General features: G+C 39.4%; 1 protein-coding gene and 9 non-coding genes across 10 annotated transcripts; 9 read left to right on the top strand and 1 right to left on the bottom strand.

Moving 5' to 3' along the window:
- Nucleotides 1-1,227: 1,227 nt before the first annotated feature.
- Nucleotides 1,228-1,300, top strand: Trnak-uuu (transfer RNA lysine (anticodon UUU)). Its single transcript has one exon. It is a non-coding gene; the product is annotated as a tRNA-Lys (tRNA).
- Nucleotides 1,301-1,926: 626 nt separating this feature from the next.
- On the top strand, nucleotides 1,927-1,999 carry Trnak-uuu (transfer RNA lysine (anticodon UUU)). Its single transcript has one exon. It is a non-coding gene; the product is annotated as a tRNA-Lys (tRNA).
- A 646-nt stretch (nucleotides 2,000-2,645) lies between these two features.
- Trnak-uuu (transfer RNA lysine (anticodon UUU)) lies at nucleotides 2,646-2,718 on the top strand. Its single transcript has one exon. It is a non-coding gene; the product is annotated as a tRNA-Lys (tRNA).
- A 1,012-nt stretch (nucleotides 2,719-3,730) lies between these two features.
- Nucleotides 3,731-3,803, top strand: Trnak-uuu (transfer RNA lysine (anticodon UUU)). Its single transcript has one exon. It is a non-coding gene; the product is annotated as a tRNA-Lys (tRNA).
- Nucleotides 3,804-4,968: 1,165 nt separating this feature from the next.
- On the top strand, nucleotides 4,969-5,041 carry Trnak-uuu (transfer RNA lysine (anticodon UUU)). Its single transcript has one exon. It is a non-coding gene; the product is annotated as a tRNA-Lys (tRNA).
- Nucleotides 5,042-5,657: 616 nt separating this feature from the next.
- On the top strand, nucleotides 5,658-5,730 carry Trnak-uuu (transfer RNA lysine (anticodon UUU)). Its single transcript has one exon. It is a non-coding gene; the product is annotated as a tRNA-Lys (tRNA).
- Nucleotides 5,731-6,898: 1,168 nt separating this feature from the next.
- On the top strand, nucleotides 6,899-6,971 carry Trnak-uuu (transfer RNA lysine (anticodon UUU)). Its single transcript has one exon. It is a non-coding gene; the product is annotated as a tRNA-Lys (tRNA).
- A 616-nt stretch (nucleotides 6,972-7,587) lies between these two features.
- Nucleotides 7,588-7,660, top strand: Trnak-uuu (transfer RNA lysine (anticodon UUU)). Its single transcript has one exon. It is a non-coding gene; the product is annotated as a tRNA-Lys (tRNA).
- Nucleotides 7,661-9,276: 1,616 nt separating this feature from the next.
- Trnak-uuu (transfer RNA lysine (anticodon UUU)) lies at nucleotides 9,277-9,349 on the top strand. The gene has a single exon. It is a non-coding gene; the product is annotated as a tRNA-Lys (tRNA).
- A 1,696-nt stretch (nucleotides 9,350-11,045) lies between these two features.
- LOC146474071 (uncharacterized) lies at nucleotides 11,046-15,049 on the bottom strand. Its single transcript, XM_085117347.1, has 2 exons — nucleotides 14,980-15,049; nucleotides 11,046-12,476 (listed from the first exon to the last, which is right to left on the bottom strand). Exon 2 carries the CDS (start codon nucleotides 12,300-12,302, stop codon nucleotides 11,445-11,447), a length of 858 nt encoding a protein of 285 aa, XP_084973473.1. The 5' UTR covers nucleotides 12,303-12,476; nucleotides 14,980-15,049; the 3' UTR covers nucleotides 11,046-11,444.
- Between the last annotated feature and the right edge of the window lie 55 nt (nucleotides 15,050-15,104).

The following is a 15,104-nucleotide window of genomic DNA, read 5'->3' as shown; positions in this document are numbered from 1 at the left end:
ACCTTTTGTAATTATTCATGCAGAAGAAGGCAAACTTGCTTTCCGTGAATTTTTCATTCCTCTACTGAAGAAAGATATAAATTTAATTTCATTAAAAAATTCAAGATCTTGAAATGTGTATAAATAAAATAAGAAATGACCATACTTATCTTTTCAGTTATTTAAATTCAAGTGCGAATAACCAGGAATTTTCAAGCAACAGCGGCATTTGTAAATGAAGCGCGTTTTAACGTAATTTGTCTGTTTCACGATGTTAGCAGTCTTGTTTATAATCATATTCACCATTGGCTTAAGATACGTGAATTTTCGCGACCGTAACTATTCACTCAGTTCTACTCAACACTTTTAATATTTGTGTAGATGCAAGAAACACAGGACAATACAACAGTGAGAACATGTGTGGAAACAACACTCTTCAAAAGGGCAATTCCAATGCAACAAGGACTCCCTCAACATTTCTCTCCTCGGACAACCGAGGGGTTAACTTACAGAGAATTCACGAGCTCCAAGAGGTACCTGCCTTTTACTGACGCAGTCTTGCTGGAGGATATGCTACAGCTGATGATGAATACAGTGAACTGCTGATTAAAACGTTGGCAAAGTTCAGAGGAACCTTAGTGAACAAATAATGACAAAATAAAAATACAATCCAGAGAAACAAAACCGATTTACACCATAGAACAAGACTCAATAAGAAGCGAGCCCGGTTAGCTCTTGTAACTAAGAGCTGCATTGTTTTTTTGGGTGGGAATATTGTTCCGTTGTTCGTTCTTTGTTCTCTCGACCAATCATGTAAGACGTTGCAAACGGTGCAGGTCGCTCCGACACAGAACAAAGAAGCCATAGGCAGCGCATTTCATTACGAACGAAATAAAACTTCCCGAGAGTGCATGCCGGGAAGAGACCTTTATTTAGTATGAAACAGGTATGAAACGTCTTGTAATTATTCATGTAGAAGAAAGCAAAATTTGTTTTCCGTGAAGTTTTCATTCCTCTGCTGAATAAAGATATGAATTTCATTTCATAAAAAGAAAATTTACACAGTCTTGCTGTAGGATACACTGCAACTGATAAAGAATACAGTGAACTCTACATAACCCTGCTGATTAAAACGTTGCCAAAGTTCAGAGGAACCTCAGTTAACAAATAATGCCAAATAAAATAAAATAAAATCCTGAGAAACATGAGCGATTTGCACCATAGAGACAGTCAGATGGCAGCAAGCGAGCCCGGTTAGCTCAGTCGGTAGAGCATCAGACTTTTAATCTGAGGGTCATGGGTTCAAGTCCCATATCGGGCGAGCGAAATTTTTATTTTTGCTTTTGACTGGTTAAAAAATAATGATTCTGATTTTATAATCATACAGCTCAGTTGAAACACAGAACAAAGAAGTCGAAGGCGGCGCATGTCATTTCGAACAAAATAAGCCGATCCCAGGGTGCCGGGACAAGATCTTACTTAGTGTGAAACATCTTGTAATTCAATTGTTTATAATCCTATTCACCATGGGCTTGAGATACGTGAATTTTCGTGACCGTAACTATTACTCAGTTCTACTCAACACTTTTAATATCTGCGCAGATGCAACAAACACTGGACAAAACAACAGTGAGAACATGTGTACAAACAACACTCTTCAAGAAAGCAATTCCAATGTAACTAAGGACACCGTCAGCATCTTTCTCCTCGGACAACCGAGGGGTTAACTCACAGAGAATTCAGGAGCTCCAGGAGGTACCTGCCTTTTACTGACGCAGTCTTGTTGGAGGATATACTGCAGCTGATGAAGAATGCAGTGAACTCGACATAACCCTGCTGATTAGAACGTTGGCAAAGATCCGAAGAACCTTAGTTAATGACAAAATAAAATAAAATCCTGAAAACAAAACCGATTTACACTATAGAAGAAGACTCAATAAGAAGCGAGCCCGGTTAGCTCAGTCGGTAGAGCATCAGACTTTTAATCTGAGGGTCATGGGTTCAAGTCCCATATCGGGCGAGCGAAAGTTTTATTTTTGTTTTTGAGAGGTTTAAAAGTAATGATTCTGATTTTATTAATCACACAGCTCAGTCGAACAGAAGACCTTCACCTTTCAAAAGCAAAAGCTCTATTTTCACTCTTCTCTTGTAACTAACAGCTGCATTGTTTTTTTTTGGGTGGGAATATTGTTCCGTTGTTCCTTCTTTTGTTCTGTCGACCAATCATGTAAGACGTTGCAAACGGTGCAGGTCGCTCCATCACAGAACAAAGAAGCCGTAGGCAGCACATTTCATTTCGAACAAAATAAAACTTCCCGAGAGTGTATGCCAGGAAGAGACCTTTACTTAGTATGAAACAGGTATGAAACGTCTTGTAATTATTCATGTAGAAGAAAGCAAAGTTTTTTTTCCGTGAAGTTTTCATTCCTCTGCTGAATAAAGATATGAATTTCATTTCATAAAAAGAAAATTTACACAGTCTTGCTGTAGGATACACTGCATGCAGCTGATAAAGAATACAGTGAACTCTACATAACCCTGCTGATTAAAACGTTGGCAAAGTTCAGAAGAACCTCAGTTAACAAATAATGCCAAATAAAATAAAATAAAATCCTGAGAAACATGAGCGATTTGCACCATAGAGACAGTCAGATGGCAGCAAGCGAGCCCGGTTAGCTCAGTCGGTAGAGCATCAGACTTTTAATCTGAGGGTCATGGGTTCAAGTCCCATATCGGGCGAGCGAAAGTTTTATTTTTTGGAGAGGTTAAAAAATAACGATTCTGATTTTATTAATCATACAACTCAGTCAAACAGTAGACCTGCACCTTTCAAAAGCTCTCAGTATTTTCACTGGGCCCTGATAACCTGCAGCTGCATTGTTTTTTGGAACTGTTCTTTTGTTCTCTCGACCAATCATGTAAAACGTTCAGAGAAATTAAACGGTGCAAGGCAGCGCATTTCATTTCGAACAAAAAACACTTTCCCGGGAGTGCATGCCGGGAAGAGACCTTTACTTAGTATAAAACAGGTGTAAAACATCTTGTAATTCTTCAAGCAGAAGAAAGCAAAATTTGTTTCCCGTGAAGTTTTCATTCCCCTGCTGAAGCAAGATATGAATTTCATTTCATAAAAAGAAAATTAAAGAGATAAAAATATATATAAATAAAATAAGACAGCAACATGCTTATCTTATCAGTTATTTAAATTTAAGTGCGAATCAACAGGAATTTTCAATCAACAGTGACATTTGTAAATGAATTACATTTTAACGTTTGTCCGTTTCACGCTGTTAGCTGTCTAGTTTATAATCCTTTTCGCCATGGGCTTAAGATACGGGAATTTTCGAGACCGTAACTATTACTCAGTTCTACTCAACACTTTTAATATCTGCGCAGATGCAACAAACACTGGACAAAACGACAGTGAGAATGTGTGTGCAAACAACACTCTTCAAGGGGACAATTCCAATGTAACAAGGACACCGTCAGCATGTTTCTCCTCGGACAACCGAGGGGTTAACTCACAGAGAATTCACGAGCTCCAGGAGGTACCTGCCTTTTACTGACGCAGTCTTGTTGTAGGATATGCTGTAGCTGATGAAGAATACAGTGAACTCGAAATAACCCTACTGATTAGAACGTTGACAAAGTTCAGAGGAACCTTAGTGAACAAATAATGCCGAGTAACATAAAAGAAAATCCAGAAATATGACCGATTTACACAGACACTGGATAGTAGCTTTTCAAGCGGGCCCGGTTAGCTCAGTCGGTAGAGCATCAGACTTTTAATCTGAGGGTCATGGGTTCAAGTCCCATATCGGGCGAGTGAAATTTTTATTATTGTTCTTGAGAGGTTAAAAAATAATGATTCTGATTTTACAATCATACAGCTCAGTCGATCCTAGAAGACCTGCACCTTTCAAAAGCCGCAAAAGCTCTATTTTCACTGGACCCTGATAACCTGCAGCTGCATTGTCTTTTAAGGCTGGGAACATTGTTCCGTTGTTCCTTGTTTTGTTCTCTCGATTAACTATGTAAGACGTTGCAAACGGTGCAGGTCGCTCCAACACAGAACAAAGAAGCCGTAGGCAGCGCATTTCATTTCGAACGAAAGAAAACTTCCCGAGAGTGCATGCCGGGAAGAAACCTTTACTTGGTATGAAACAGGTATGAAACGTCTTGTAATTATTCATGCAGAAAAAGGAAAATTTGTTTTCTGTGAAGTTTTCATTCCTCTGCTGAATAAAGATATGAATTTCATTTCATAAAAATAAACTTCAAGATATAAAAATATGTATAAAAACATGTAAAATAAGAAGCAACCTGCTTATCTTACTCAGTAAGTGAGAACATATGTACAAACAACACTCTTCAAGAGAGCAATTCCAATGCAACAAGGAAACTGCCAGCATCTTTTTCCTCGGACAACCGAGGGGTTAACTCACAAATAATGCAAGAGTTCCAAGAGCCCGGGGGGGGGGGGGGGGGGTACTAAAAAAAATTAATACGAGGAGGCTCTGCCCTGAGGTCCGACCCATAACCCTTTTATATACCATTTTTGGCAGAAAAGGTACCCCTTTTCGTATACCTTCCGTTGGAAAATAATGAAAGGCCCTTTTAGATACCTAAATGACAGATTTCCCTACCCTTTCATATACTTCGACTCGTGAAATCCCTACCCTTTCATATACCTGAAGCGTGAAAAAGGTTCCCCTTTCGGGCCGAGTCTTTCCGTATAGGCCATTATAGGGAGTACCCCCCCCCCCGGGTCCAGGAGGTACCTGCCTTTTACTGACGCAGGATATGCTGCAGCTGATAAAGAATACAGTGAACTCGACATAACTCTGCTGATTACAACGTTGGCAAAGTTCTGAAGAACCCCAGTTAACAAATAATGACAAATAAAATACAATATAATCCTGAGAAACATGACCGATTTACACCATAGAGACAGCGGTTAGTAGCTTTTCCGATGATAATAGCAAGCGAGCCCGGTTAGCTCAGTCGGTAGAGCATCAGACTTTTAATCTGAGGGTCATGGGTTCAAGTCCCATATCGGGCGAGCGAAAGTTTTATTTTTGTTTTTGAGTGGTTAAAAAATGTTTCTGATTTTATTAATCACACAGACAGCTCAGTCAAACAGAAGACCTGCACCCTTCAAAAGCCCTATTATCACTTGACCCTTATAACCTGCAGCTGCATTGTTTTTTTTTAGGGCTGGGAGTATTGTTCTGTTGTTTGTTCTTCTGTTCTCTCGACCAATCATGTAAGACTTTGCAAACGGTGCAGGCAGCGCATTAAAGATCAAAATAAAACTTCCTAGGAGTGCCGGGACGAAACCTTTACTTAGTATGAAACAGGTATGAAAGATCTTGTAATTATTCATTCAGTAAAAGCAAAATTTACTTTCCGTGAAGTTTTCGTTTCTCTGCTGAATAAAGATATGAATTTCATTTCATAAAAAGAAAATTCACACAATCTAGCTGTAGGATATACTACAGCTGATAAAGAATACAATGAACTCGACATAGCCATGCTGATTAAAACGTTGGCAAAGTTCAGAAGAACCTTATTTAACAAATAACGCCTACTAAAATAAAATAAAATCCTGAGAAACATGAGCGATTTACACCTTAGAGACAGTGGATACTAGCTTTTCTGATGATAATAACAAGCGAGCCCGGTTAGCTCAGTCGGTAGAGCATCAGACTTTTAATCTGAGGGTCATGGGTTCAAGTCCCATATCGGGCGAGTGAAATTTTTATTATTGTTCTTGAGAGGTTAAAAAATAATGATTCTGATTTTACAATCATACAGCTCAGTCGATCCTAGAAGACCTGCACCTTTCAAAAGCCGCAAAAGCTCTATTTTCACTGGACCCTGATAACCTGCAGCTGCATTGTCTTTTAAGGCTGGGAACATTGTTCCGTTGTTCCTTGTTTTGTTCTCTCGATTAACTATGTAAGACGTTGCAAACGGTGCAGGTCGCTCCAACACAGAACAAAGAAGCCGTAGGCAGCGCATTTCATTTCGAACGAAAGAAAACTTCCCGAGAGTGCATGCCGGGAAGAAACCTTTACTTGGTATGAAACAGGTATGAAACGTCTTGTAATTATTCATGCAGAAAAAGGAAAATTTGTTTTCTGTGAAGTTTTCATTCCTCTGCTGAATAAAGATATGAATTTCATTTCATAAAAATAAACTTCAAGATATAAAAATATGTATAAAAACATGTAAAATAAGAAGCAACCTGCTTATCTTACTCAGTAAGTGAGAACATATGTACAAACAACACTCTTCAAGAGAGCAATTCCAATGCAACAAGGAAACTGCCAGCATCTTTTTCCTCGGACAACCGAGGGGTTAACTCACAAATAATGCAAGAGTTCCAAGAGCCCGGGGGGGGGGGGGGGGGGTACTAAAAAAAATTAATACGAGGAGGCTCTGCCCTGAGGTCCGACCCATAACCCTTTTATATACCATTTTTGGCAGAAAAGGTACCCCTTTTCGTATACCTTCCGTTGGAAAATAATGAAAGGCCCTTTTAGATACCTAAATGACAGATTTCCCTACCCTTTCATATACTTCGACTCGTGAAATCCCTACCCTTTCATATACCTGAAGCGTGAAAAAGGTTCCCCTTTCGGGCCGAGTCTTTCCGTATAGGCCATTATAGGGAGTACCCCCCCCCCCCCCGGGTCCAGGAGGTACCTGCCTTTTACTGACGCAGGATATGCTGCAGCTGATAAAGAATACAGTGAACTCGACATAACTCTGCTGATTACAACGTTGGCAAAGTTCTGAAGAACCCCAGTTAACAAATAATGACAAATAAAATACAATATAATCCTGAGAAACATGACCGATTTACACCATAGAGACAGCGGTTAGTAGCTTTTCCGATGATAATAGCAAGCGAGCCCGGTTAGCTCAGTCGGTAGAGCATCAGACTTTTAATCTGAGGGTCATGGGTTCAAGTCCCATATCGGGCGAGCGAAAGTTTTATTTTTGTTTTTGAGTGGTTAAAAAATGTTTCTGATTTTATTAATCACACAGACAGCTCAGTCAAACAGAAGACCTGCACCCTTCAAAAGCCCTATTATCACTTGACCCTTATAACCTGCAGCTGCATTGTTTTTTTTTAGGGCTGGGAGTATTGTTCTGTTGTTTGTTCTTCTGTTCTCTCGACCAATCATGTAAGACTTTGCAAACGGTGCAGGCAGCGCATTAAAGATCAAAATAAAACTTCCTAGGAGTGCCGGGACGAAACCTTTACTTAGTATGAAACAGGTATGAAAGATCTTGTAATTATTCATTCAGTAAAAGCAAAATTTACTTTCCGTGAAGTTTTCGTTTCTCTGCTGAATAAAGATATGAATTTCATTTCATAAAAAGAAAATTCACACAATCTAGCTGTAGGATATACTACAGCTGATAAAGAATACAATGAACTCGACATAGCCATGCTGATTAAAACGTTGGCAAAGTTCAGAAGAACCTTATTTAACAAATAACGCCTACTAAAATAAAATAAAATCCTGAGAAACATGAGCGATTTACACCTTAGAGACAGTGGATACTAGCTTTTCTGATGATAATAACAAGCGAGCCCGGTTAGCTCAGTCGGTAGAGCATCAGACTTTTAATCTGAGGGTCATGGGTTCAAGTCCCATATCGGGCGAGCGAAAGTTTTATTTTTGTCTTTTGAGAGGTTAAAAAATAAAATAATTTAACGACATGCTTATGTTATCAGTTATTTAAATTTAAAGTGCGAATCACCAGGAATTTTCAAGTAACAGTGACATTCGTAAATGAATAACATTTAAGCGTTTCAGCATTTCATAATCAGGCCCGTAGCAACTGAGGGGGCTTAGCAAAATGGTTAAACAAAAGTACACCCCCCCCCCCCCCCCGCGTCACCCAAAAAAAAAGACTGATTAGGGAATTTAAGATGCAACGAGAATATCAAAAAAAAGAAAAAACAACCAGTAGATTTACTAAGTAAAACAATAACTTTGCACCTGCATCACACTTTTTGGTACATTATTTTGCCGTTTCTTTTTCGTGCACTACCATGTGAAGTTTCCTAATTTCACGATTGAAGGAGGACGTAAACAAACGACGACAAATTTTTCTTTCTCTTTTAAAATTTGGCTTGAGCTTGACAGTAAGAATCCGACTGTGGGAGAATTTTTTCTCTGGCTCTTGAGGGGACATATTTGTGTGTCTTTCGACAACGCGCGAACACTAAATTGTTATACACTAAGGAGGTCTAAGGACGTTTGTCTTAGAAAACAAGTAGTTTATTTCAACAGCTTTTAGGGCTTAAGATTTGTTGATTTCGATCCATTTTTGTCCTTATTGCCGATTTACAAGGTAGGAGTACCTGTGTTGTTGTTGTATATAAAAACAAACTGTTAGCGAAGGAAACTGACAGGTAGTAAACACATTTTTGAAGGGTTGTGAAAAGGTATTTGCAGCGTCAGAGTTCAAGACTGATTGCTGCACATTAATTTGGTTTAATTATTTACTTTTTGGCAACTTGTTTTGTAACTTCCAAAAATTCTTGGGGGGGGGGGGGGGGGCTCAAGCCCCCTCTGCCCCTCCACCTGCTACGGGCCTGATAATCCTATTCACCATGGGCTTAAGATACGTGAATTTTCGAGACCGTAACTATTACTCAGTTCTACTCAACACTTTTAATATCTGCGCAGATGCAAGAAACACTGTACAAAACAACAGTGAGAATGTGTGTGCAAATAACACTCTTCAAGAGAACAATTCTACAAGGACACCGTCAGCATCTTTCAGATCTTTCTCCTCGGACAACCGAGGGGTTAACTCACAGAGAATTCACGAGCTCCAAGAGGTACCTGCCTTACTGGCGCAGTCTTGTTGTAGGATGCGGTTTTAAGGTTTTTATTATTATGCACTATTTCAATGGTTTACAACAAAAGGAAATTACAGTATATAAGAAAAGTAACATAAAGACAGCATTAAATTACATAAATGTGAAAAGTAAAATGTGCGCAGTGACCAAAGGAGCTTAGGCTTTCGAGTTGGTCACTGCCACGTACAACTAACTGGCGTATAACGTGCAACTAAATAGTTGTATAGCTGTAGTTGCTGCAGTTGATGAAGAATATAGTGAACTCGACATAATCCTGCTGATTAGAACGTTGACAAAGTTCTGAAGAACCTTAGTTAACAAATAATGCCGAGTAACATAAAAGAAAATCCAGAAATATGACCGATTTACACAGTGGTAGTAGCTCTTCCGATGATAGTATCAAGCGAGCCCGGTTAGCTCAGTCGGTAGAGCATCAGACTTTTAATCTGAGGGTCATGGGTTCAAGTCCCATATCGGGCGAGCGAAATTTTTCTTTTTGTTTTTGAGATGTTAAAAAATAATGATTCTGTTTTTATTATTCATACAACTCAGTCAAACAGAGGACCTACACCTTTCAAAAGCTCTTTTATGACTGGGCCCTGATAACCTGCAGCTGTATTGTTTTTTTAGGGTTGGGAACATTGTTCCGTTGTTCCTTTTTTTGTTCTCTCGACCAACTATGTAAGACGTTGCAAACGGTGGAGGTCGCTCCAACACAGGACAAAGCCGTAGGCAGCGCATTTCATTTTGAACAAAAGAAAACCTCCCGGGAGTGCATGCCGGGAAGAGACCTTTACTTGGTATGAAACAGATGTGAAACGTCTTGTAATTAATCATGCAGAAAAAGGAAAATTTGTTTTCCGTGATTTTTTCATTCCTCTACTGAAGAAACATCTAATGATAAACATTAGGCTGTTCACAGTCCCCCTAATTTTCCGTGGGATTCTCGAGACCGGTACGCTTCGGTGGAACCGCCGCCATCTTGGTTTTTAAAAGCGAGCGCGATCTGGGTAGAGTGTCTAAACTACCGAGGGGAGCGAGAGTGGGTGTTAGTATAGTGAGGGAGGGGAAGCCGCCTCCCAACTCCGCTCCCCTCCCCTCGGTAGTTTAGACACTCTCCCCAGACCGCACTCGCTTTTAAAAACCACCTTGGCGCTCCATCGAAGCGTACCTAGCCTGCGTAGCAAGCGTTTCCGTGCTGTTTCCGAGCAAGGACCGCGCGAAAAATGGCGCGAGTAAGCATTTTTTGGCTCTCGTTTCATTTCTCGCGCGGCCAAAACCGAGAATATCGTTCCTCGGTCTTTCTTTGCTCCGAAACAGCACGGAAACGCTTGCTAAGCAGGCTAAAGCGTACCGGTCTCGAGAATCCCACGGAAAAATAGGAACAGTCTAGATAAAAATAAGCGAAAGAAGTTTTCCACTACGTTTCGATGACTCGTTTAGATGTTTAACTAAATTTAATCTTATTCTACTGAAGAAAGATATGAATTTAATTTTATAAAAAGAATTCAAGATTTTCAAATGTTTATATTAAATATAATAAGAAATGAACATACTTATCTTATCAGTTACAAACAACACTCTTCAAGAGAACAATTGCAATGTAACAAGGACACAGTCAGCATCTTTCTCCTTGGACAACCGAGTGGTTAACTCACAGAGAATTCACGAGCTCCAGGAGGTACATGTACCTGACTTACTGACGCAGTCTTGCTTATCTTATCTTATCCTTACCTGAACTCCCTTGTTTGTTGTCCCTTCTCCTATGTGGTTTTTGGAGCGATTTAGAGCGATTTCAGTGATTTTTAGTTCCATCGCTTTTCTCTCTATATATTCCAATATAGAGATATAGAGATCTATAGAGAGGGATATTTTTTATTGAAAATTTGTTATGTTTTTTAGATTGAAGTAGGAATCGTTTTTTGCTCATACAAATCCTTATAATTTCGCCATTACGCAATGCTCGCCGTGACGCTCAATTTACAAGACTCACGAAAAGGTCACCACCTATATCCCTTATAGAGCTTGCGGTACCTGTGATTATCCCTAACAAAAATAAGGTACTACTCGCAGTGCTTTAATACACTCAATAAACATTGATACACATTGATCACGCTTAAATGCAAAATCAAACCAAAATGAGTTTAGAGTGGTTCTCAAAATGACTATTTTCAAGTCTAGAAACAACGATTCTTTATTTGCAGACAACAACTTGCCAGTGTGACTTTCCAGATGTGCAAGCAATCTGTACTCTAATAAAGTACTTCTGGCTAACTTAGCATATTTAATGATTTCCTTCACATCACTTTCAATATTTTAAAAAGCACAATTTGCAGCCATTATCTCTAAAATTCTTCAGTATTAACATTCCAGAGAATGCAGTTGAATAGTAAATTTCAAGTGATTTATTTTCAAACTTTTGCCAGGGAAATGTCTGAAATTCGTTGAATTTTGCAATGAAGCACTATTAGCCAAACGTTTAGTCACTCTGAATGGCCATTTTACTGTCCTGAGTCCCCTGGTTCAAATCAAAGCAAGACAGACATGTACATGTAGCTGTTAAACCTAAAACAATTCAGACCCTTTTCTTCTTCCAGTGAGTACGGTTTAGACCTGTTTGACCTTTAGGTCGTCTATTGAGCCACCGGTTTCTCCCTGCCTTGCCAATAACTCGGTTCTTATGATCAATGTTAGAAACTCTCCCTAAAGTTGCAAGGCACCTCAGCGGTACATCTTTTTCTTCTTTTGATGGAAGTTTCAATCTAGCAAAAGTGTCGGTCTTATGCACAAGCTGTGCACAAGTGCCCGCAGCTCGCACAAGCTGTGCGCCCCTTCCTGGTTTTAGTTCCACGTTATGTACCAAAGAACCAATGGGTAAGTGCTCCAGGGGATAAGCATCTCCCGGGTTTAACCTGGCAATCGACTCTGGCTTTCCTCTTGATGCTGTCATAACATCTCCAACCTTCAACTCATGGGGGGCTGTGATAATCTTCATTTTGTTGCTTCCGTTCCCTGCAACCAGAGCAATTCTTCCTGAACGGCATGGGTCATAACCTATGTGCAGGACTTTATCCTTTACAAATGTTGGCTGTTCATTTTGTTTCAACTCAGGCGCCCTCACAAAATCAACAATACGGTACGTTTGGGCGTGACCTCCACCACGATGCCGGATGACAACTTGTCCTGTGTCATTTCTTCCTGAGCGTCCTCGGTGCCTTCGTACTGTGCCATCTTTGAGGGAGCTTGGGACGGGAATATTGGGCATGCTACGAGGCACTCTCACAAACGAATAATGTGTTCTTCCTTCAGATACCATACTTGTGGAGAAGGCGCGGAGAAACAGGCCGGTGAATGATGGAAAACTATGCTGTGAAGTAGGAGCAGCATTTTGGAAAACACTTTTGCCTAGGTTTACGGCAAACCGATTCCACATGATAGAACTGCAGAAAAGCCAAGTTAATGATGTGGATGGCTGATCAGACTTGTGGCTGCACAAACAAGAGAAGCAAAACCTGCTGTGATCTGTTCTTTGTGCCAAAGGTAGGTCTTATTAATTTACACCAAAACAACTTGAACCATATCCTTTGGTGTACAGCTGCCAACTTCTCTACAACACAATGCCAAACAATGCAATTTATTAATTCAATACCAAAAGGAGTTTTTTAGTAGTGGTAAAAGTAAATAAATTCACTTGAGTCAAAGGCATGTGATTTTCATTTTTTGATCATGAAGACCCCCTACCCCACCACCCTGTAAAGGATACTGATCGTATTTTTATTTCAGACTCACGTCTGCTAAATCTGATTTTTTCAATGAATAAATAAAGATTTAAATTTTGCATGCCATATGCAAATAAAGGCACTTTCAAATTTTCATTTTTCCCAAAAACTACAGCAGACTGGAACTGCCTCCCAGAGGAAATTGTTTCGTCGACTTCTTTGGAAATTTTTAAACATAGGTTATAAGCTTTCTAAGTATTAGTATATACAGCAGTTTATATAGTTTTCTTTGTTTGACTTTTACATCTTAAAAGAAATGATTTAGAAATACATGAAACAAGAAATATGAGTGATAGGAACCGACGCTTCGGTGCATCTTGCGCCATTATCAAGGTACATAATTAATGGTAAAAAGCGGTTTGTAAAGGCTAAGTTGAGGCAAATTTGCATAACATAGCGGCAAGCTAATTACTTAAATGAAATGTTGTATATTCAAGAGCTTAAACCAACATTGAATGTGCAGTCCGATTCTCTTCGTGCGAAAGTATTTAAGTAATTAGCTTGCCGCTATGTTATGCAAATTCGGAACCGAAACGTCGGTTCCTATCACTCATATTTCTTGTTTCATGACTTTTACATCATTGTTTTATATATTGATAATATAATCTGTATTTATTTATTTACTAATTTTATTTATTTTTATGGTTGGTGTGATGTCTGATGATTTTACTGGCCAAATAACATGTAAATGTAAATGTAAAATCATTAACATCATACAGTGAAACCCCAATTTTACGATTGTCCATCCAACAATATTTCCGATTTAACGATCAGCATTCTGTGTCCTGGCAAAAGTTATTTATAAATCGGGAGTTCGTTTACAGCGATATCTCGATTTAACCGTATGATTTTGCTGTCCCCTTGCCATATCGTAAAATTGAGATTCCACTGTAATGGCCAGTAAAATTTATTATGCATCCCAGTAGACCGCGGCAACGCAGATTTTCTTAGGCCATCTGTTGCAGTTCAAATTTGATCACGGGATCACTGATTTGGGTACCATGGGATCACCTTTTGGGCGTACCACGTGATCATGATTGAAGGGAGGGTTACTTTTCTTGTCGCAAAAGCGTGTTTTGGATAGAAATTGAAGATTACGTTAGTTTTTATTCATACTTCCATTATATGGTTTTCAGATTATTATTACAGTGCACGAGCTTCCGGTACACATATTATTTTTTAATCTGTGACTGTAAAGTTTTCAACAAACGGGAAAATTTTCATTAAGGTCATATTTCACTGGCGGCATGTCAAAGTAGGTATTTTTAGCTCTTGGCGTGACAGCAATTTGGTGCGCGAAAACTGCACAAAAAACTGGGAAAAAAATCTAGCAACTTTACAGTGGACATGGTAATTTGCTCATATTCTATAGGCACCTTTAAGCCCCAGCTTGGTATTTCCTGTATCGTAATCACAGGAATCTGTATTATAAACCAAGCTGTATTAAGATCACGAAGTGCACATTAAATTGAACTTGAATTTACCTAGGAGGAAATGCACTCGAAGAACTGCATTCTTTGAAATTTGCAGTGGATATATTACAAAATTTAACAGAGAGCATAAGTCCTTATCTTGAACTGTTTACTGTCCGTTGCGCCTTGTTGAGGCCCTCCAAGCTTTATCGAACTGTGCGCCCAATCAAAGATTTGGACGTTCCGCCAGGAATAAAATAATGTCGGTTGATCGCTTCTAAAAGTTTGAGATGTGGTAAAGAAGGTTAATTTCTATCAGCTCTAGATCTTGCTCTTGAAGATGCCGTGGGTTATTCCCGCCTTTCTACCGATCCTCTAGACTGCCCGTTTCGACGTTCTGTGGCTGTATCTTTTGCACTGCTGTTCTTCTGCAGGAGCAACTTGATCAAACAAGCCTTGGAAACACCCAGTAAAAACATCACCTCCCCTTTTTAAAGATTTCTTCAATAATTAGCCTTCTAATTTCTGCACTTAGCGCCTTCCCTGGCTGACAGCTTCTGCCCTAAGCTGATACCATCATTTTCTTTGGCGATGCTCACTTCAAAAGCTGATCATGTGGTACACTAAAACATGATCACGAGGTACACTCTGTAGCACTCTCGGATGGCAAAATAGTGACCCCGTGATCAAATTTGAACAGCAGCAGACGGCCAAAAGAATTCGGGGTTGCCGCGGTCTACTGGGATGCATTATTAGTAGCACGTGAGTGGTCGTTCTATTTTACCTTTCCACAAAAAGCATATCAGCTCCCGACTATCAAAAATGACCTGTATTGCAGACTACCTTTTATGGAGTATTCTATAGTAATGTTAAGCATGTTCTTTCTAAGTACTTCAAGTTATAAAGGCTAGGAACTCACCAACAAGACTCAAATCCAATGCAAAATAAGATGGCGGCCTTCTTTTTGATAGGTATTTCATGAAGAACTTACCGTTTCCTTATGTAAGCCGCTGACATTCTGAGCCGTCCGTGGCAAACACTTTG

Source organism: Pavona decussata, unplaced genomic scaffold (assembly GCF_977016875.1).
Source record: "Pavona decussata unplaced genomic scaffold, jaPavDecu1.1 SCAFFOLD_91, whole genome shotgun sequence".
In the NCBI taxonomy this organism is placed as follows: domain Eukaryota; kingdom Metazoa; phylum Cnidaria; class Anthozoa; order Scleractinia; family Agariciidae; genus Pavona; species Pavona decussata.
The sequence above is the reverse complement of the archived record's forward strand: the minus strand, read 5'-3'. Positions and strand labels throughout refer to the sequence as shown.

What these genes read in the sequence shown, in the direction of transcription:
- LOC146474071 (XM_085117347.1), bottom strand. Translation starts at nt 12,302, where the DNA reads ATGTGGAATCGGTTTGCCGTAAACCTAGGCAAAAGTGTTTTCCAAAAT.